Source organism: Cyprinodon variegatus, unplaced genomic scaffold, assembly GCF_000732505.1.
Source record: "Cyprinodon variegatus isolate N-32 unplaced genomic scaffold, C_variegatus-1.0 Scaffold527, whole genome shotgun sequence".
NCBI classification, from domain to species: domain Eukaryota; kingdom Metazoa; phylum Chordata; class Actinopteri; order Cyprinodontiformes; family Cyprinodontidae; genus Cyprinodon; species Cyprinodon variegatus.
Window position 1 is genome coordinate 517,546 of NW_015150980.1, and position 23,654 is coordinate 541,199.

General features: G+C 36.7%; 1 protein-coding gene across 1 annotated transcript; it reads left to right on the plus strand.

The window, feature by feature from the left end:
- The first annotated feature begins 1,167 nt into the window (after positions 1 to 1,167).
- Positions 1,168 to 13,435, plus strand: LOC107095171. Its single transcript, XM_015391160.1, has 12 exons — positions 1,168 to 1,386; positions 1,472 to 1,567; positions 1,710 to 1,866; positions 4,331 to 4,446; positions 4,568 to 4,846; positions 4,942 to 5,037; positions 5,137 to 5,302; positions 7,516 to 7,536; positions 8,098 to 8,245; positions 9,079 to 9,332; positions 9,413 to 9,552; positions 12,640 to 13,435. The coding sequence occupies exons 1-12, from the start codon at positions 1,300 to 1,302 to the stop codon at positions 12,976 to 12,978; spliced, it is 1,899 nt and encodes a 632-aa protein (XP_015246646.1). The 5' UTR covers positions 1,168 to 1,299; the 3' UTR covers positions 12,979 to 13,435.
- Positions 13,436 to 23,654: the final 10,219 nt, after the last annotated feature.

A 23,654-nucleotide genomic window follows, 5' to 3' on the forward strand; every position in this document is an offset into this window, starting at 1 on the left:
TATATACAGGGCAAAATCCTTTGTCATCTTTACCATCGACAAGCTGCAGCCATGTCGCAAATTCCTAGTTTTCCAGGCAGTTTTGTGGCAATTTGCATTTTCCTAATTTTCTAGCTTTTTCTCTGCCTTAAGCTTCTTTTCTGAACATACGGCTTTACGATCAACCAGAAGCAGTTCTGCGCAAATATATCGCAATATAATACATCTGGTGTAATTGTTTTTATAAAGATTTTTTTATAAGGCATTTTAAATGCCACGATAATCACATTTAATGAGTTTTAATGCAAACTAAGGCCTTAATTCAAAGAATAATAATTTAATGATTTTTAATGACCCACGGAAACCCTGCAGATATAGTGTGATTTAAGAACTAGAAATAGGTTTAACATCATCAATGTGTTAGACAATATATCTAAAACACAACCATGACAGACTTTTAAGATCAGACATATGATACTCTAAAACATAAAACACAGCATATTTGACAGAGCAGATTTTTATAGTACAGAACTAAAGAGTAATTAATGTAAAACTATTATGCTAAATATGGCATTAAAGAGATCCCCTGTTATTATTGGGTTAAATCCTTGCCCTAAAACTACATTTTTTGCTTAAAAAATACCTTAACATATTCTAAACATAAAAAGCCTTCAGGTAATACTTACCAGATCATTTTAAAACTTGTTTGGAATTCAAGCTGTCTTGGCTTTTTAAAAGATAAAACCACCATTTTTCTCTAAGAATAATGTGTGCCCAGTTGGCTTATAAATATTTTACATTAGCACTATATATTTTGTACAGAAAATCATGAGTGCTTGTATCAACCTGATGTATTTAACAGAGAAAATCCTGGTGACCCCTGTTCTATTTTTTAGGACCGCTCTACCCACTTGGTAGAACAACAAGCCCTGCAGAAACTTATGGAAGAAGAATTGATCTCCCCCAAACTTTTAACTATTTTGGCAAATCTTACTATCAGATTTATGTATGTTGACATCATTTCATAAAATTTAAATAATTTTTCTTTTTATTATAGAAAAAAACTATTCAAAAATTCATCAAAAAGCTAAATAAAAAGCAAGACAAAATTTGAGTGTTTTTTTGTTTGTTTTTTTGCAGGTGAACAACTATGGATACCTGATCTTTGAAACACTAGGGCATAGTTATTCACCAGTAGATGGAGGCTTGGACATAATTTCTCTTTACTGGAATAATTTTGACAATCAGGAAAGTGCTAACATCTACTATGACCTGCATACAAATGGCTCTATTCTACAAAAAGTTACCCAGGACATCAACATGTACTTCCCGGAACTTAACTTTCATGCTAGCTGGATCTTCATTGTAACATGGCATAAAGTTCCCTATTTTTCAATGGCTGAAACAGTAAGTAAATATATTTGCAGAGATATGTGAAGTTAAATTACACAATGTATGTTCAATCTGAATAAAATTTCTTGTTTTTCCTTAGCAAACAACCTTTCAGGCAGTCTTGGCCTCCAATGCAAATTACTCCTTTGTGATACTGAATTATGGATCCCTACTATCCAAACTCGTTTCAGTTGAGGTTAGAAAATATCACTTAAATGCAGACAACATTAAGAAACAGCAGAACAATTTTATTTGACTTGTTTTGTCCCTTGCCAATCTCTATTTTCTGAAGTATGAATTTTCTTTTTTGTTTTTTCCTATGTTTCTGTTATTTCCAGTTGGGAAATAACACAGCCTTTTCCTGTCACCACTTCCATATCCTTGGATCAGTCTCTAATAATACAATCCAAAACAGCACTCTTTTAAGCCCTGGAAGTAACGTCAATCTATCTGGTCGCTGGGTTTTCCGTGTAGATGGTTCAAATGACGACACTGGTAAGAAGGAAGTATTACTACACTTATATGTCTTTATGAAGGAATTAGGGGAGACTTCAGTCTGACAGAAGGACTTGAATCACACAGAGCCCTTTCTTGGGTCTGACCCTGTACTTAACAAACTGTGACCTAAGAACAACAAATAGGTTCTATATTACTAATGTGTCGGACAATATATCATGTCAGACTTTCAACATGAGACATAATAGTGTAAAAAACAGACACACATATTTTACACAGCAGATTAATGTATACAGATATAAACGTTTTAAGACATGTTTATTTATAATTATAATTTTATCAAATTTAACTATATCCTTTCAGAAAACACAATGCACTAAATATATAATAAAACCCACTATTCCACTGTAACTATGTTTATCTAAAGCATAAAGGGTGAGTTATGTCATGGAAAAAGGTCACTATTACTGTTGCATCTGACCCTATCCTTACAACACAACCATGCCACACTTTCAAAATTAGATCAAAATACCCTGCTTAATAAAAGCCTTTTTATCTGGCACAGCAGATCATTGCTAACCTGGCTAAACAGATGGAAAAGTCTGGTTCACTGAGATGTACACGGTATTACTCTGGTAGGGATCTTACGAAAAGTGTTCACAAAAGGGAGGGACATTCAGTACAATTCTTTTAGCTTATTGGGTAAATCAAGGTGCTCATTCCTCCATGTCAACCTTTTAGCAAGTCACAGCAGCAGCCATATTACATTCTTGATCTGGTTCACAACTAGCTGAGTTGACTAATAAATCAAACTCTTACCAAACAAATGGGCAAATATCTTTCCCATTCACATGGGCAAGAATGAAAGAAACATTTAATCCAGGCTAATAAATCTGCTGTATTCTGGATTTCTTTAAGGTAGTTGGTGAAATCACAAATCTCACGACAATTCATTTAGCTTGCAAAGTGAGACAATTGCAGCTTGGGGGAAAGACAATATCGCTTAAATTCCACCAGTTTTGGAAAATGTATTACTTTATCGGTTCATATAGACAGATTCTTCTGGACATTTCTGTTTCCAAGTAAAGATTAATGTATACTAGTAATTAATTTTTAACTATTGTGTTGATAATGGAACACAATGTGGTTTAAGCACTGGAATTTTTCCCCCCATTAATACCATGTTAAATCCTTTCCCAAACTGACCACATCCTTCTTTTTTTTATTTTTTTTAAAGAACCTTAAGATACCCTGCGAATTAAAAGCCTTCAGATAAAACTTACCGGATCATTTCATTTATTTATTTAATTTAGATTTTTTGTGGCTTTAGTGGCTCGTCATTTGAATGTAGGCTGACAGGAAGAGGGCATGAGAGAGGGGGAGAGACGTGCGGCAAATGACCACTGACCACTAACTCTAACATTAACATGGCCACATCGAGGACTATGGGCTCTGTACATGAGTCGTGCGCGTAACCGCTGCACCACCTGCATACCCACCGGATCATTTCAGAAAATGCTTCACTTCGACATCTGGAAATAAACCAATTTGAAACTAGTAATGTTACTGTCATGACTCAGAACAGAGGACCCAGTTTCAAGGCGAGACAGACAGTGGGATTATTCAAAACTAGCGGATCGGAGTAGCAGCTGCTAGGGTGTTGAAGACAGGAAACTCTGCAGGAGAGAAACACAGGTTAGTGAACATGACAGTCTAATGGAGAATTATTATTAATGTGTGAGTCATTAACATGGTTTTAGAGTTCAGTCTGTGGCCAAAGAACTAGGAAGGATCCAGACCGTGGGCTACCAACAAGATGCAGCGGGCGCGCCCAGAGTGTCCCAGATGCTGCAGCCCCAGAGAACATGCAGGAGTCTGAAGCCAGGTCAGGCAAACAGATCAGATTAGGAACAGGCAAGTTCAGAGGTCCAGGAGTCTGAAGCCAGGTCAAGCAAACAGATCAATACAAGAACGGGCAGGCTCAGAGGTCCAGGAGTCTGAAGCCAGTTCAGGCAAACTGAGGTAATGCACTAAGGTAATGCTAAAAACACTCTAACCACTGAGAACAGACAGGAAAAGGCAGGCTCAGTGGTTAAGTGGCAGAACAGGTCAGGATCAGGAAATCAGAAACACCAAGGAACTCTAAAAACACTCTCACCACTGGCTAGAGAGAACAAGAACATTCTGGCAGTGATAACTGGATGCAAGCACCTTAGATAGATGCAGGTGAATGTAATGAGTAATTAAGCCAGTCATACGTGCCAAGATCATGATAGTAAATCCCTTTAAAATCACACCACTGATATATTCAAAATAAAAGCTTGTTATTTGCATTTTTTTCCTCATAATCCCATAGTTGGTTTGAAACTATTTTATATTAGCACGATATATTTTGCACAGACATTTCTATCTTAAGTGCATGTTTGAACTATACAAATTGAACTCTGGATCCCATTTTAGAACACAGAAAGACAATCTTGGTGATATCTGTTGTACTTTTTAGGACCCCTATACCCGATTGAAGGAACAAAAAGCTCTAGACAAGATGATGGAAGCTCCCCACGAATTGTACTCCTCAAAACCTTCAACTACTTTGGCATATCCTACTCTCAGATTTATGTATGTTCACCTCATTCTTAGACTTGATGTAACTTCTTGTTAATTAAGAAGATGATATTCAATTATTAATCCAAAAGATAAATAAACAGCAAAAAATAATTTGAGGTTTTCTTTTGTTCAGGTGAACCACAATGGACATCTGACTTTTGATGAACCTTGGCATAGTTATTCACCAGAAAAGTTTCCAATGGATGAAGACAGAGACATCATTGCTCCATTCTGGACTGATTTAAACAATATACTAGGTGGTAACATCTACTATGTTCAGTATACCAACGGGGCTATCCTACAACAAGTTACCCAGGACATCAACTTGTACTTCCCAGAACTTAACTTTCATGCCAACTGGATATTTATTGCAACTTGGCATAAAGTTCCCTATTTTGGTATGCCTGGAACGGTAAGGAAATCTATTTGATATCATATTTTGAATGAAAAGACATAAACTATGTACTTATTCTGGATAGTCTTTGAAAAAAATACCCTTTTTCATAGCAAACAACCTTTCAAGCAGTCTTGGCTTCAAATGGGAATTATTCATTTGTGATTCTAAATTATGGATGCCTTACATTTACAAGATATCCATTTCAGGTAATGCATATAATTTATTTATTTACTTGTCCTGGCCATAGCCAGTGTCTTCTTTCTGAAGCATGACTAAAATTAGTTGTTTTTTTCTAATATTTCTAGGCTGGATATGATACATCCTATTCCTGTCACCACTTCAACATCCTTAAATCATTCTCTAGTAACACAATCCAAAACAGCTCTATTTTAAGCCTCAGTAGTAATGTTAATGTTCCTGGTCGCTGGGTTTTCCATGTGTCTAATGGTTCAAGGGGCTGCACTTTTAATGGTAAGAAGAAAGCATCTCTAGAGATATCTTTATTATGAGACATTTATCAGGGGAATGAGGGACAACCCCATGTTCTGTTACACGGTAGAACAGATGTGCTATTGAAATAGGTGCACTATAAGCTGAACAGTTCACCAGTTTTAGCAAATGATTAAATAGAATCTATGGAAATTAAACGGTTTTTAATTTTATTTGTCTATTTTGTCCTTGACAGCTTGACTCATTGTAACTTTTATCACTTTTTGCCCTAACTATGTGACCCTACATTGATGATTGGTGTACAGCATTAAATATAAAATGTTTAACATTAATTAACATATTATATGATTAATTAATCAAATGTACTTCTGACACTACTGATCTTCACCATTTTGATGTGTGTGGTGGGAGGTGTCAGCCAAGAAACTCAATAACAATATATTTATGTAGCTGTGATTATTATGCTGAATGTTTATGCTAAAGGAAAGAGAAAGCTAAATAGATGATTAAGAGCTTGATATTTATGCACGTCAACATTTATATTTATGCACGTTAAATCCAACTGTGACTCCTTTTGATAAAATCTAAAAGGAGTCACAGTTTGATTTAAAAAAACACACAACTTACCAACTCCCCCAAAACACAGAAAGGCTAACTTCCTGTATGTATTAAAAAAAAAAAAAAACTGTTCCCTAAATGCATCTGATATGGTCATGTTATGGTTTTTATTATGTTGTATTTTTTGTTGTTGTTGTGTTTTGGCCTTTGTTGTGTTGTGGCTTGTGTTCTCACTAAGTAGCTGTTGTGACTTTGTTGTAGTGTTCTGGCTTTTGGATTTTGTTGCCCCCATTGGGACACTGTGCTTTTGAGCCTGATTAACACACAAACATGCCAGACTTATAAAAATGAGACATACTCTGCTAAATAAAAGCCTTTGTCCTTTACACAACATTCAAACATTATTGCTTAAATATAATTGCAACCAGTTTTCGAAATCGACTACCATAGGCTTTTCACCTTAATTTTTTATTCAAACAAAAGCCTTACGTATCATCTTAAATGTTTAAATATCAAGCTTATAATAGGTATGCAGTGAAGGTAAGAGCAAGTTGCAGGTTACATTTTTAAATAAATGCAAATCTTATCTTATTAGTCATATTTGAAATGTCGCCATAACATAGTTAAATTACCAATAAAAGGGACCTTTCTAAACAGAGTCTCTAAAAACTACTTTTGACATCTTGTCAGCCAGTCAAACAGTCTATGTTGCTTCAGCTCTTTGTGGAGTGTAATTAATTATTGTGTAGACCCAATGTGTAATTGAGTCTGGTAGTAGGTTGAGACTGCATTTATTGATCATAAACATGGTCACTTGTTCCCTCAGAGGGAGTGAAACTATCAGTGTTCTAGTTCCGATGCAAACCTTACGGCAGTAGTCAGCTCAGTAAACAGGAGATTCTGCACGCAGTTGCAAGTGGATTGCTAATTAGGGGCAATATGAATGCTGGAAAAATTTTAAAGAGGCATGAGTTAGTTTTCTAACACTACTGTAACCTGTGCCCAAAAGACAAAACTGCAGAACTACTCTGGTCTTAGATGTAGCTCACGTTCGTATTTAACAAGGCTATCTTTTCACTTTTGTTTTAGCTTACCTCGAGATGCCATTTGTGTCTGAGTTGAGCTGGATGCCAGGCTCTTCTGAGTATCAAAAAAATCCATCTTGAATATAACGCTTAGATTATTTCCTAGGTCGGATGCATTTAACATGGACACATGCAGGAACTTTCGACTGGAAGTAAATTAAGGAAAATAGGCTTACAGGCTAACAGACCCTGCTTGATGCCATACACCATAGACCTTGCATATCAGATGCTCTGATGCCCAGAACACACTTGGTCTGAATGCACCATGAGAACTGGAAATGCCTTCCATACTAGTTATGGACTTGAAAAAGACATTCAGGAGAAAAACTGAAATGGCTCACCACAGCTTAATCTTAGATACTTTTTGAATCAAATTGACCCCCAGGCCCCACCTCACACACATTTTATCATCCTGTTTCACCACCTGAGTATGGGTTCTGATTTACTTTATTTACTGTCTAATATATAAAATGTATAGTCCACATTATATGTTATGATATTAGTTCCAACCTGCATATGTATTTTTTCTGCAATAACTCCCATAAGCACACTATGCACTAGAGTAAATTACACCCTTTTTTTGTGTTTCAGGTTGTCAATTAAAGAAGACACGTAAGTTTGAAATACCAGCTCCATAAGTTTCTTAAGTTAAATTCTGCCTTCTTAGATTATTTATTTATTTCAATTTCTACCACCTCTGTATAAAAGATTTTAATGTAGAAAATACTAAATAAATAACACCTAACCACACAACCATTTGAACAGTCTACCACAATTTGCACTTATCAAACATTTATAAAATCGCACAAATTTCAATTATAGGTTTGTAGATAACTTGTACATATCTACAGATTTTGTAATGTGCTCAGATTGTTCAAAAATATTTCGGTTTTATTTTGTTTGATTGCTGACAATTTTGTAGTCAAGCAAAGTAAAACCCTAAAAGAAATAGTTTGTATTTCTTTATATAACAATATATAGGTGAATGGTAAATCAAATCATTGTTAAAACGCTGTAAATACAAGATTTTTATGAATTTATTTTTATTTTTTGCATTATGTTATCGTTAGTGATATTTATCTTTAGTGTCATATCATATAACTTAGATATCAGCACCTTTTGCAATTTTTCATTTCTTTTCATCTTTTTTTACATCAAAATTTGTTTTTTAAGCTATAAAAGCCCAAATCGTTGGGAGTCAGGATGCAACCCCTCAGCATTGGCCTTGGCAAGCAAGCTTATGGCAAGGTGGTTCCTCCTTTTGTGGAGGATCCCTGATAACTGACCAGTGGGTGCTGACTGGTGCTGGCTGTGTAAGAAGGTGAGATTAAACTCGGACGGGGCGGATTTAGGGAATTTGGGGCCCTAGGCAAAGGCACACTAAATTAAGAAGACAACACGTAAAGCAGACCCATTATACAGATACAGAAATTTTAATAGAATTGACATTCATTATTTGTTCTACGTCTTGTCTCTCCCTTATTGAAAAAAACACACAAAAAAACAGATTTTTTTTAAAAGACTGACAGCTCTGGCCTATATACTACAATAGCTGGGTACAGAATGTTGCAGTGCAGTTCGTCATTGCTGTTGGGCAGAAAACTTTGATTAATATAATTCAAATAAACTTTTTTATGAATTAAAAAGTGTCTCACAAAAGTTGTGAAAATTGCAGACCTAGTTTAACACAACATATTGGTTGATATAGCAGACAGACAAGCTATGTACAATAAAGGAATGGTTTTAAAAGGTTTCCATCCCAAAGCAAACACTTCCTGATCTACTATGAATTATGCATTACACACAGTTGAATAAAATCTTCATTGCTTCAAAAAAGCAAATAACAAAAACATTCTTCTTTCTACTTTGGCAATTTTGGCTTTATTTATAAGAATTTACCCCTTGGTTAGCGCTGCTCAGGGTTCAAAGTACATTTAAATTCACAGAGATTTGATATTAAAAAAAAATACAGATAGAACCTAAATAACTGCATTGTAATTCCATAGCAATCCAGACCAAAATTGAATGAATAGGCTAACTTAAATGTTGAAATATTAATCTGTATTAACTGACTTTGTAGGTATGATCACAACAATTTCTAACTGCTGAACTCACATTTCAATTTACTGCGGTTTTCTTTTTTGTACATTTTAGCGGAATCAGCACTATTGAAGTCCATCTGGGTTTCCATGGTTTATCAAGTCTCAATTCCAACAAAGTGATTCGGGGGATTGACGGCTTTATTTGCCATCCTGCCTATAATTCTATGTTGGAGAATGACATGTGCCTGCTGAAGCTGTCATCTCGGGTCAGGATTACAGACTACATACAGCCTGTGTGTTTAGCCTCAGGGGCCAGCACATTTCTCAATGGTACTACCAGCTGGGTCACTGGTTTTGGTGACTTTGGTAAGTTCCAAAAAATGTATTTTAGTTAAAAGCACTGTGTCTAAATTACCACCAAAACACTGAAATATCCCTTAACATAGGTAATGGGACACATGACATCCTCCAGGAAGTAGAACTACAAATTGTGGGAAACAAGGAGTGCTCTTGTCACAATCAAGACAACATCACAGAGAACATGATTTGTGCTGGTCTTGATCTGGGAGGAAACAACTCATGTCAGGTAATTGTGTGTTAGTGAACCTGTTTTGTTTACGTTGTTTTGTTTTTATGTCTGTAGGATGTATTCTAGAATAATGTCTTGTCACAAAAAGACAATTTCAATAAATTAAACATTGATCTATCTTTCTCTCCATCCATCAAGCCGTATATATCCATTTATCTCATCCACTTAATCCATTTAGGGAGAACCAGGAGAGAGCCCAAAGATATACAAGAAAAAGTCACTGAATATTTTTTTTTTCTTTTTGAGTTACAGTTCAATTCAAAGATAGTTAATTAATCCCCAAATGGAAGTTCCGTTTCGTTACGGCCTGTCATGGGGACGCGCTGTTCGAGGCCTTGCTGATATGGGAGGAAAAAAAATTGTACCTCATACTTTATCCTTTGCAGGATACATACAGTTGAGATTCAAAAAATACTCAGCAAAGGCACTAGAAAACAAATGACATGAATAAAGGATCACACTCTTACATCATGCTCTTAATTTTAATCTACAAGCTCACTTTTTTACTGCATAACAACTGGCACTAGAGAAACAGACATACATTTAGGAAATTAAGCAAAAATTATAATCCGAATCAGAAATGCTTTTTTGCCAAGAAGTGATTTCGAAAATGCAAGGAATTTTCTTTGGTAATGAGGTGCTACACCTAGATAAGCAAAGATACTGTTCACTTAAATAAATATGATAATATAACAAAATTATAATGAATAAATACAAAGGTTGTACAAACATAAAGCACAGTGGCAGTTATGCATGTATTAAAGCCAGGCTAAAGATCTTTTTTTTTTCTTTAAATAAAGTAATAACATTACAAGAATAAAGTCATAATATTTAGAGAATAAAGTTATAAATTTACAACAATAAAGTAATACATTTAGAGAATAAAGTCGTAACATTACGAGAATAAAGTAATACAAAATGAGGAATGTGGAGAAACATGTCAAGTTATACTTTGGCATCGGTTTGACAAATAAGGAAATATTTTAGCACACCAGCATTAATTTGGACAGTTTGTCAAAGTGGACTCAGGTTGATGTTTGGTGGTGCTAGTCGGAGCTCGAAGCTTTCTTTCTGAAACGGGTTGTTTTAGGATTACTTCATCGTGCTCCCCAGCTGCCCCACAATGGCAACCCATTGCTCCCAGGGGGATGGGTTAAAATGCAGAGGTACATTTCTCCAATGTGAGATCAATTTTTCTCGTTATTTTTCAACTTTATTTTCATAATATTACAACTTTATTCTCAAAATAAAATTTTTTAAAAATCTCCAGCATGCCCTAAAACTCTGTCATAGTTATTTAACAACAACAGATTAACATAAGACTAAATATTACACGTATACACTATAAAACAACATGTTGAATTCATTTAACTAAGTTATGCCAACTGGTTCTATAGTTAAGTAATAAAAATGAAATTATATGTTTACTTTTATTATAATTAAACATAACTTAAGTAAAGACAGACAAATGACCAAATCACTAAATCATTAGGTTTGTATAAGTGTTAAAGTAAAGTAAGTAATGTTAAATTGAACAGATACTGATAAGGGTTTTTAGTTCAGTTTAGGGTTTATTTTTGAAATGTATTTGTGGATTTCATTTATGGAATTTAGATTTCTCATGTTTATATTATGTAATAACAACATTTATGTTTTAGAATTGTTTTAACTTGACATCACATTTTTGATCCCACATTTAACAATAATGTCATATTCTTTTGATGGTACTTGTCATTGGATGATTGATGAAGATACTGCAATTGGTAGCGGTGATTATCTTTAGAGATTGAATTGGTTTTTAGTCTTGATGTAGTTTGTACAGATATCAGTAAACAATTTTATAATGAAGCTAAACGAGACAGATTTAGGCATATTTGTAATAAAGAAATGGGATAGATGAGTTTTAATGTGAAAGTTAGTGGGGGGGTTTATCTTTCTTTATGTATTGCAATTTTGAAGGCAGAAAGGCATCTTTGTGAGTATAAGCAGAAATTGGCAATAGAGAGGAAAGATATTAAAGATGCAAAGAAGAAATTTTGGAGAAGTTATTGTGACTCGTTAGGGAGCCAAATGCCTGTAGATCTAATTTGTGGAGTATTTAGGAGAATCAGTAAAAAGTTTGGATATTCAATAATCCTATGTGGAGAGAGAGTAAAAGTAAAGCAGAATCGATAACAAGGAAAATTTGAACATAGAGGGAAGGAGAGTCAGAAGTAAGACAATTGGACATAATGTAAGTATTTTTCAAGATGTTAGTACTTGTGAATATCTATATTGAATTTACTATGATGGAGCTCAACAGAGCATTAAGTAAATCTGAAAATAATAAACCTTGAGAGGATGAAATAACTTAAAGTATCTTGAAAAACTTGAGTGTGTGAAATAAGGTGGTCCTTTTAAAATTATGTAATAAAAAATGGACCAATGCCTTTTCAAGGGATGGAATGGAAGGAGGAAATTCTTATACAGATTTGTAAACCAGGGAAAGATCTCTGTATTGCAGAAGGTTATAAACTTACCGCTTTACGTCACATGTTGGAAATTGATTGAAAAAATGGCAAATTATTTTATACATATTATCTGGAGTGTAAAGAGTTACTTAAAAGTCATCAAAATGGATTTTGGAGAGGTAGGAAGTATATCAGATCTCTCTTTTCAATTGTAAAATAAAGTTAGAAAAGCTCAAGTTAATAAAGAGTGTGTTACTTTTAAATTTTGACTTCCACTTCATCCTTCAGGACTTTTATGTCATTTGATAACAAGATTAGCAGTTTAGGCAGTGTACAATTCAAGAAATGCCTTAGTATGAGTATGCCTTTTTGGAATATAGACCTGTAGGCTTAAGAAGTTTTAAATTGCTCTTGGGAATGAGTGCTCATCATACATGATCCTCTGTCCTGTGTAACAACTTTTATCATCAGATTTGGCATAAGCATAATGTAAATGAAATTTTGCTCAGTTAAAAGCAATGTAACAGCATGTAAACCATAAACAATTTAAAGAAAACCAAAGGAGAGAATAATATAGTTTCTGAATTTAAAACATAAACTTACAGTCACTTAGAAACTCATGTTTCTTCCACAGGGAAGAGAAGCAGGAGGACCACTGGTGGTGTTCAATGGGTTTACGTGGGTGCAAGGTGGATTGGCGAGTTTCAGGGATGACTGTGCCGTTCCACAGAAACTTGGAGTCTTCAACCGAGTGTCAAAGTATGAGAAATGGATCAATGAAACTGTCACTGAAAGGAAACCAGGCTTTGTAACCTTCACCTCCTCAGGCACCGACTCCGACTTGAACTTTACCTGTTGTACATCAATGCCTTGCAACTCTGGTGGTAATATTTTTGGCAGCAATGAAAACATGAGTCTCTTCACTCAGTTCTTGGTTCTTTTGGCTCTTGCTCTATGTTTCCCATGTCTTTAATGGTAGTATGGCCAAGTATGGTACGGGTCTTTAATTGTCCAATGCACTTTTAAAATAATTTGAATCTTTTTCCTCTCATAGTGCCGCTCTTTGCAGCTGGAGTCATATAAACCAATTTTGAATACTTTGATATTGCTTTATTTAGAATCTAATACTTTATGGTAATCTTAATCTACAGTGCTGTTTCCAATCCAAATTAAACATTTAACTAACCAAGCACTTTAATGGCTAAGTGATATGATCACAAATGGTTTGATTCGAACGGTATTTTATTCAAACCATTTAAATCTTTATTTTTATGTTCTTTGATTTACAGGCTTTTATGAGTAAAAATAAATATGCTTTTCAAATTTGAATTAGTTTTCTATTATCTGCGTTCTGCAAACATTTTATGATAACCAAATATATGCTTTTCATTTCTAAAATCCATCTAAAAATGTATCTTTACACATTAAGCTTTAACCCAACTCAGACTTGATTTTATTTCTATATTTAGATTTTCTTTTAGCCTGTTTATATTACTTCAATGTTTTATTTCCCTGTCATATTTTATTGTTTTTATTCTAAATTCATTATTATTGTATGCATAGGTTTATTAACCCATTATAACTTCTTTTTGTTTTGTTTTTTCCATTGTTTTATGTTTTATGTGGAGCGCTTTGTTTCTGCATTTGCTGTTGTAGCGCTTTATAAGTGAATTTGATGATGATTGATGATGATGATGATGATGAAGATGATGACAATTGAAAAATTAGTATTAAAATATATATTGCAAAGCCTTCAAAGTGAAAATGGATGTAAAAAGGTGCCAAAATACTACAACTATATAGAAGCACAAAATACAGTACCAAATAATGAATAAATAATAAAGCACTAACACTGGTTATGGTTGTTTTTGAAACGATTTCTGGTGCTTGGTGAATGTGAATCAAAGTGGATAAACTATTGTGCAGCAAAGGAGAACAGCAGAAGGCAGGTGGGGGTATCCTGTTTTATCCTGACTAAAACAGGATACATTTTTACCTACATCAGGTGTCCAAATAAGACAAAATGTTGTAAATCCTTAATTGTAAATAATGATAACCCTACAATGTAAATCACATAAAAACTTCATGAAGTACTTTTAGGTCATCCAACGCCTGATTACAACACCATACAGCTTTCCAAAGATATCCACATCCTTTTCTAAAAACTAAGACTTTAACATGTTATTTTCGAGCAATTAACCAGAAACATTTTGAAACAATGAAATTGCAATGTTTTCTATACATTCTAAAATCCCAAGTGGGAACATTTGTACTCACTGTTTTTTGTACACCCATAAATTTGCTGCACAAACAGCATCACAGGGGTTGGTCCACTGGGGTAATTCAAGCTTAAAAACCATATCTCGAACCGAATAAGAATTCTGAAGTGGGGTGTACTTGTCATGGAACGGGACAGATGTCATGGAACGGGACAGATGAACCCAGTATTCAAGTAGAGATAGTCAGTTGGAAAGTTCAAAATGTTTCTTGAACAAAGAACAAAACAAGACTAAAGTGGAGCTTCTAGGAACTGCTGCTCGCGGATGCTGCAGGAGAGGAGGTGGGGCACCGCCCAATCACAGACACTCTGGTTTAGCAGTTCAGACCATAACCCTTAAAGGGGCGTGAACCAGCATCTCAGGGATAAAGATCAGGCAGGAACAGAAAAAACAGGATCCAGATATGACAGGAACAGACAGGTGGCAGGATCCAGGCTTCCAGGCATCATAGAGCCCCCAGGCGGGTTCAGAGTCTGACAGGGTCTGGAAGCATGACCAGCCTATCATGCACCAGAGTAGACAGGATCAGGTGCAGACGGGCTGGCTCAGTGGTAGAGGGTAGCAGAGACAGGATGTGGAACCAGAACTTGACGCAAGACCTTTAAACAGGTCTCCACCTTGGAGCCAGGCTTACTGGGATAAAAACTGAACCTCCCCACATATAGAGCCAAAAACCCTGACGACTCAGCAGGGAAGGAACAGTGGATGAGCAGGAGACGAGACAGACACAAACCCTCTTTCCACTGGCCAGCAGGATCCAAAACATGAACCATGAAATAAACTGAACTGGAAAGACTAGCAGAAAAACAAATAATGATCTGGCCCCGAATGCTCAGGCTGAACAGAATATAAACCAAAGGAAGCAGGTGGGAGGAATGAATGATAATTGAGGCAGGGAGGGAAAATGACAGGTAAAAGAAATGACCAATTAAGGCAGAGCAAACAGGCCAGATCAAGACAGTACTTACCAAATACCTCAAAACGGCATGGAGCTAAGCTACGGTTAAAGTTCCTCCACAGTAGCCATTATAAGCTATATATATCCGAACAGTCCTAGCAATTAGGAGGAAACTAGGACAGAAAACATGGAATCTCTGATTTAAGAAGAAACAGTAGCCTAAGTGGTAGGCCTAAATATGTAAATTTGTGTCTGTAGATGTTATACATTCAAAGCTGCTCATTTTTACTTTACCCCTTATTTTTGCTGACTAAATCTACTGTTTATTCAACTATAATATTTCGGTCTGAAAAGCTCACACAAAGAGAGAAGTCTTATTGATGCAGTATTTAAATCTTTTGCACTCAAACCTCTGCAGAAACATCAGCACTGAAATTTAATTTGATTATATGCATGAACTGATAAATGTGAATAAGGGGGATTTCCCCAGGTATAAAACTGGTGGTGAAACAGAGAAAGAATGAAGATGGCACCAGTTAGAATAAGGTGCAGGTTCATATGAACTTCCATGATGAGCAAGCAAGAAGCGATAGTGAAGAGAAAAAACTCCCCTTGGGAAGAAATCTATGGCAAATCCAGGCTCAACAAGGCGTACTTCTGCCGCACTGGCTTGGGATGCCTTGTGAATGCAGTAAAAAACAAAGCAATCAACAGATTGTACGAGGAAGCAGCGATGTGAAGAAAGGGTTAGATGGAGCTTGCGGCAAAGGGAATAGAGGATGGTTGCATCACGGGAATCTGAGTCAAAGTCAGACATAGCAAGCCAACTCAGATGCTTTGTTGAGTAACAGATGTGTTGTGATTTTTAAATGTCTTTTAAGCTGATTGGAGTTTGTGGAGGTGTGGTCCTGTGCTCATATATTAATTTCAAAGCCTCTCTAGGATAATCACAGCTCTTCATGGCTATCCTGATATATCCCTGTTCTCTTATCTTTCTTCTATTGGTGGTGGGAATGGTTTCTGCTCGGGTCTGAAGGATTCTGATAACACCAAGTTTGTGTTCCAGTGGGTAGTGTGGGTCAAAACAGAAGTAGTGGTTGGTGCGTGTGGGTTTCCTGTAGACTGTTTCCTGTAGGGTTTCCATGTTGAGTTGTCTGTCTTCCATGATATGTCTCACATCGGGTGAACTTGATGTTTCTGTCCTGTGCGTTGATGTGGTCGTGAAATGTTTACATCCTTGGTCTTTATATTGACCTGTGTCATCCACATATCTGAACAAGTGACTGGGTTTTTGTCCTATGTATGTGTGTAGAGCTCTGCTTTCCACTTCTTCCACATAGAAGTTTGGCACTCTGGGAGAAAAAGGAGAGTGCATCGCACATACATGCTTCTGCCTGTAGAAAGCTTGGTTGAATTGGAAGTATGCAGTGGTAAGGCACAAGTCAAAAAGATAACAGATTTGGTCAGTAGTTTGGTTGGTCCTATCTGGAAGAGTGTGGTCTTGAAGTAAATTAATCTTAAGTGTGGCTACTAGTTCTGTGGTGGGGATGCAAGTAAAAAGAGATGTGACATCACATGAGACCATGGTCTCATCCGTGTCCAGTGTTAGGTTCTTTATCCTATTGGAGAGGACCTGTGAGTTAACAATGTGATATAGTGTGTTGCTAACCAAAGGAGTGATGATGGAAATGTGATGTTTGGCAATCTTGTAAGTGACAGATATAATGCTGCTGATCATGGGTCTGAGAGGAACTCCTTCCTTGTGTATTTTTGGGAGGCTGTAGATCCAGGGAACGGCTTCTCCTGGGTAAAGCCGGTGTAGGTACCAGACCTGCTCGGGTGGTCAGATCTGCTTGGGCCGTATGCATGCCAGTGAGGTTATGCTACATGATTGGCTGAACATTGCCAGATTATGTAAAACATAGTGGTTGCCCAGACAATGATAATAACATCACACAGCGTCTGTTAGCATGTCTAATGACCGATTAAGTTTTACCTGATGTTTTCTTTGTCTAAAATCTCTACGGAAGTCATTTTTTAGGATGTTTCATTTGTCCTCCTCTGCCCTCAGATCTTAATCAAAAGAATAAAAATAAACTGAAACTTTTTTTTGTCACCTTGTTAAATGACAGAGCTCAGTCAGTCTTAAGCTCGGCGTACACGTGATTTTTGCATTCTACAGAGCAGCTCCATCTCACTGCGGAGCTGAATCCGACGTGGTTTTTAGTCGTAGAGTGTGAGCAGGTGGACTGCATCAGAGCTTTGGGCGAACATAAATCGTGAGCTGTAAGCTCACACTGAACGACTAAACCCTGCTGTTAATCGTACAGTGTAAGCAGTAGCTGTGTGCAACGATTGAAAAAAATTGCACAGTGTAAGCCCGGGTTTAGAAGGTAGTACTTTCCTTCAAGACTGAAAATTATTGTTTTCTACTTTCGGCTACTTTAGATGGCCAATGAAATGTAAAATAATGCAAATATAGGTAATAATATGTTGAAACTCCAGAAGAGATTCAATCCTTAAGAAACGGGTGCAATACAGTTTGTCCGAGTGGAGTTGCCATATGTTGACGTATTAAGAAGGGGCATGGAGCAGATCTGACCTCCCAAGCAGATCTGGTACCTACACCGGCATTATTGTTGCCTTTCGATGGCTTTGTCCTTTTCTAAAAGCTAAATGCAGCTAATGACCATCTTCATGTAGCTGCTGGTGTGATCTTTCTTTAGTGATCTGGATGACTGAAGAAAGACTTCAGATGTATTTGAAGTCTTGTGTATCTCAGAGGGCTTTGCCTCAAAACCAGACAATAATGATCAAATTGGGCATCGTCTTAAAGGTATAGTGTAGGATTTTCACAAATTTTTGAAAAGCTCCGTCCTCTCCACATTTAAAAAAACATGCACAAACCTGCATCCGCTCCAGAGAGGGAACGCAAATTAAATGCATGCAAGAGCATGCACCACCCCATCTCTACTCGTGCATGCTCCGTTTAAAAGTTGCTGTTCATATAACTCATGTAAGCTTACTGTATCCGGAAAGTCCGCCCTAATCCCTAAATACCTAAGTCATTATATAGAGCAGAGACTTTATAGTGGACTTTTTAGTGAACTCAGTTTACTGAACGGATGATCACTGCTTTTGCTCTCCGTTGGTCATATAACTCCTGTGCCTGTCCACCGCTAGTCACCGCCTATGTCAGTTGTGACAGCAAATCCCATAATGCTTTGCAAAGAGAGTGATAGGATTAAGATATATTCGCCTCTTCTGAGGCCTTTCTTTTCTTCTCATACACTTTGTAGACACTTTTTCTTTTACGACCCTTGACCATTTTCAAAGAACCGTGGTGAGAAAGGTGAGCTTCAATGACTGGCTGAAAACGTAGCTCAACACACGTATGCGGCAGAAGGTGCGAATGCGCCAAAAAAAATTGCTAACTGGGGATGAGCAAGTACGACAGCCTTAAGTAAACCTATCACCAGAATGATTAACAAATAGGAGGACCACATATTTAAATGATCCACACGGAAAAAGAAAATCTTGCACTATACTTTTAACAGTTTTAAAAATACATATATAAATTAATATTCTTCCTGATATATGTCTGGATTGCCCTGCATGCCTATAGTCTTAGATAAACCTTATGTCATTGAAGCCTGAAGAAAAAATGGAAATCCATAAATGCAAATGTGTTTATGCAAAAGTTGCAGTGGCATTAAAGTTTGTATGAACAAGATTATATTAATATACCTTTGATCCTAAAGCACAGAAATAGTGGAAAATCCTAGAAAGTCAAGGTGTCTTATCTGCTGAGATCATTACGTTTGGTTGGATCTGTCATGGTTTTGGTCTTATCTTTCAGTTTGCATTGGTTTTATTTCCATTTTCAGTTATTCTAGTTATTTTTGTAATTTTCGTATTTGAGTTCCTAGATATTTCTTGTTTGCCCTCTGTTACCCTCTTGTGTCAGTCTCCTTTTCCCTAGCTCCCTTCTAAACTCCTCTCTTCACACCTGCTCCCAATCTGCTGAATAACCTGGTCTTTGTTTCTCTCTCCCATATATGCACCTGCTGCATAGTCACTGTTGCTAGTTTGTCGTCATTTCTTTGCCCCCTTGTTGTGAGTATTCCTGGTTTTAAGTATTTTTGGATTTTGTTTGATTGTTGATTTTTGCTTCTGTTACCTTTTTTGTTATTAAACCTCCAAGAAACCACTTCGGCTTCAGTCTCTGCATTTGAGTCCTCTTCAAACCTCCACCCAATCGTGACAGGATCTTATCAGAATTGTGGCGTGTCTCAAAGGGCTATTTCTAAAAAGCAGAGTAGAAGAATCATGGTTACAAGTGGAAGTCAGGCTTGACAAAACATGATTAATGTTTTTTAGCTTTGAAATGATGTTTACGACACATGCCACAAAGGGTTCTGTGCTACACCTGATAACTGCAGAAACATCTATGATAGAACTCTGACTTGTAGAGAAAATCTGAAAGTTACAAAGTGGAAAGTAATGGTACAAGGACAGTCCCAAGAGATGCCCCAGTGATGCTGGCCATCATGTCAAACACAAAACCTATTAGCGTAACTTTGAGAGAAAGACATCAATAAACCATTTGGGCATTGTGTTAACACATATATATATTATCCTTCCTGAATTACGTTACTCTTGTCTTAGATAAACCCTATCTCTTCGATGCCTAAGAAAAAGATCCAAATCCAAAAATGCAAATGTCTTCATGCAAAAGTTAGTTATACAGGATATTTACATACGAAAATTAGAGTTATTTATAAACTAGAGTTAGTTATTTCCTTCTTAATACAGTTCGGGTTTGTTCTACATCTTTGTTGTTTTAGATGAGCCGTATATCACTGATGCCTGAGGAAGAAATGAAAATTGATAAAAGGTAATGTAGTCATGCAAAGGTTACAGTTTCAATAAAGTTTGATGGACAACATTATATCCAAATACCTTTCATCCCAAAGTTTAAAAAAAAAGAGTGGAATGTTTTAGAGAGTCAGTGTTTTTTATCTGTTAAGAAGCATTGAGATGGGTTGGATCTTATTGGAAGCCTTGTTTCTCTCATAGGGTTATTCCACAAAAGCAGAGGTAAGAAATCAAGTTTAGCAGAGAAAGCTAGCCTTTACCAAGCATGTTTATTGCAGCCTAGTTTATAAAATGATTGTTTTAGTATATGCCAGAAAAGGGTCTGTGCTACAGATTACAACTACAGAAAAAATGAATGGTGGAGCTTTCACTTTAACAAGAAATCTGAGATAAACAGAGTGGAAAGGAGTGATATATTATAGTACCAGAATTTGCTCCTATGATGCTGACAATCATGCCAAACACAAAACCATTTAGTCTAACTTAAAGACCAAAAATATGCCCATTTTGGCCAAGATATCAATACATTTATTTGGACATAGTGTTAACATTTTTACATAAAGAAAGAAAGAAAGTAACAAACAATAAATTAATAAGGGAAGAGAAATCCTTTCACATGCAATCTTGCAAACCTGCTGAGAAAGTGTGATTCATCTCTATTTAATGACTATTAGGTAATATATGCAAACACCTATACAATGCAAAGTAGACACATAATGTGATACCATGTAAACCAAAAGAAGCCCTTTAAGGTCCATAAACTTTTCCAAAAAATACTATTAGAGGAGTCAAAATGACTTTATGCTTCATTAATTTGCCCTTTGAATTTTTATTTTGACGCATTTTCAAGTGAATTGAAAAACTGTCCCCTGCAGGCCCTCTGTAGATTATTTTCTGTTCAGCCAATTTTGTATTACCTCTTTTTGTGTCCTATATTGCCAATATATCTCTGAGAATTGAAGTCCAATTGCTAGATAATAACTAACAGATTTACTTTCAAAAGTAGACCATTATATTTGATGCCATAACGTTTGTCTTGATAATTATGAATTAAACTTTGTTATAAGTAGTTTAGGGAGTAAAATTGTTTGCAATGGACATGCAAAGGGAGATGAGAAAGAAGTGGGGATAAGAATTAAGGGGATAAAGAAAAACAAAGATAAAAGAAAAAAAGAACAAACAAAACATCAAAACAAAAAAGAAAATATACAGTGGATCCTGAGACTGGGTCGGGTGATGCCATCATCTTCCTTCTCCGCCAAGCTCTGGCTCATCTAGAGAAACATAGAAGCACTGTGAGAATCATGTTCTTTGATTTCTCCAGTGCTTTAAAACACCATCCAGTCAGGACACCTAAAGGACAAGCTGGAGCTGTTAGGAGTGGACCAGCAACCGTCCCAGTAGATTCTGGACTACCTCACTGACCACCCACAGTATGTGAGGGCACAGGACTGTGTCTCAGATGGGATGGTCAGCAGTACTGGGGTCCCACAGGGAACAGTGCTGGCACCGTTCCTCTTCATCCTCTACACTGCAGACTTCTCCTTTAACTTCCCATGCTGTGACCTCCAGAGGTTCTTGGACTACTCTTCTATAGTAGGCCTCATCACAGGTGGGGATAACTCAGAGTACAGAAAGTGGACTTCATGGACTGTTGCCAGAAGAACCACCTCCTGATTTAAAAAAATGTTTACGAGATGATGAAGACAGGAGTACTGAAAAACCTGAAATAAGAGAAACTCTGAGTTTCGTTCCACAAAGAGCATTTACTCAACCTCCGTTTCTGTTGCAGTAGTAACTTTCTCCCCAGTGCTAACCTGGCCAGGAGCAGGTTTTGTTCACAGTACATTAGGAACTACTGAAATTATTTTATTATTCTGTAGATGGACTACTTTTTAAACATTTCTATGTATGCAGAGAAGGACAAGTCCATGTCAGCTCGAAATTCCTCCCTTCATCACATTGGACTTCGACAAGCTTCTACAGCGGATGGCTGTCTTGGAAATGAAGACTTACCAACTGGAAGTGAATGTGTAAGTAAATGCTGGTTATGATACAACCCTTCCTGTGTGGACCTTACCAGTGTCTCAAAACGCTGTGATAACCCACCAGTGGTTTTAGACAGCAACTCTGAATAAATGAATCAAACAAGCCTGCTCTGCAAGGTCAGTTGGCTTTATTGATAACTAAAATCATCTGAGAAAAGAGACACCTCTTCAACAGGAAACATGTTGGTTCAAACATTTTCTATTCCCTGAACAAAGGGAAACTGAGGTCTCCCTGAGCATGCTCAGAATTTCTTGACTTACTTGCCACATGTCGCTGTCTGCTTCAGCGTCCTTAAGCATACTCATAACTTATACGAAACAGACCCATTACTTATCCAACGTATGCCAGCGTTTTTGCCAGAGTTTTCAGGCATATACTGGCTATATCGTCAAGGTGTGAGGAGTTTGAGTTGCGGTGCCTCCTACACCTGGCAGAAGGTGAAGACCAATGACTAGAAAGCATAGAATGACCCAGGGGAAAACTAAAGGATAGGGGAATGTTCAGGAGATAATTGAAAAACCACCAAACAGGAATAGTAAAACTATATAGTAATTCAAAACGTGATATAATTCTTAACAGTTAAAACATAATAACAAATCCAAGCATAACTGAAAACCCAAAGTGAAAACTAAACAGAAACAAAAACCCCAGAGTGGCACATCATAAAACAGATAGGAGAATTATCTCTTATTAATTTTTATCAGAACTCTGTTTGCAGCATTTTGGATCAGTTGATTTAACTGTAGTTAATTTGCCTTTAAATGCAGTTTGTGGACTTCCTGATAGTAAAGAATTACAATAGTCCAGCCTTGAAGTAACAAATGCATGGACTAGTTTCTCAGAATCACCCCTGGACAGGAGATTTCTAATTTTTGCAATTTCACAGATGAAAGAAAAAATTCTAGAAACCTCTTTGATATGGGATTTAAATGAAAGGTCCTGATCAAAATTAACACCAAGGTTTTTTTTACTTTATTTTTATGCCCACTTAAGCAAAGAAACTGATGAACAATTCGCGTTAAAATATTTACAAAAGAAAAGTCACCTTCAATCATCACCCCACCTCATTCAGGCTTGTCCTACATGTTTGTTGTTATAGAAGAGCTGTATGTCATCGATGCCTGAGGAAAAAAATGTAAATCCAAAAAAGAAAATGTCTTCATGCAAAAGCAAGTTTGCATGGATAAGATGATATCTGTCATGATTGGAACTCGGAGGTAACCCAATTATGCAGAACACCTCTGACGGACACAGGGATGGAAAGTTTGACAGTTTATTTAGCACAAGCACACAGAAAGCACTGGTTCAGGTCTGGGCCTGGACACGGGTTCACCGGAGTCTTGAGGGTTCTTGAGGTTCTCCTTGGGGAAGTCACTGTTGGTTCTGGAGGAGAGTTTATCAGCAGAGTCCGTTTGCTGCTTCAGCGTCTCACGTCTAGCTTGAACAGACCTTGGCTTAGGTTTCCCAGCTCTAGTCCAGAGCTGCTTGGAGGTTCTCTGAGAATCTTCAGGATTAGGCTCTGAGGATCGGCTCGGCAGGTTAGCT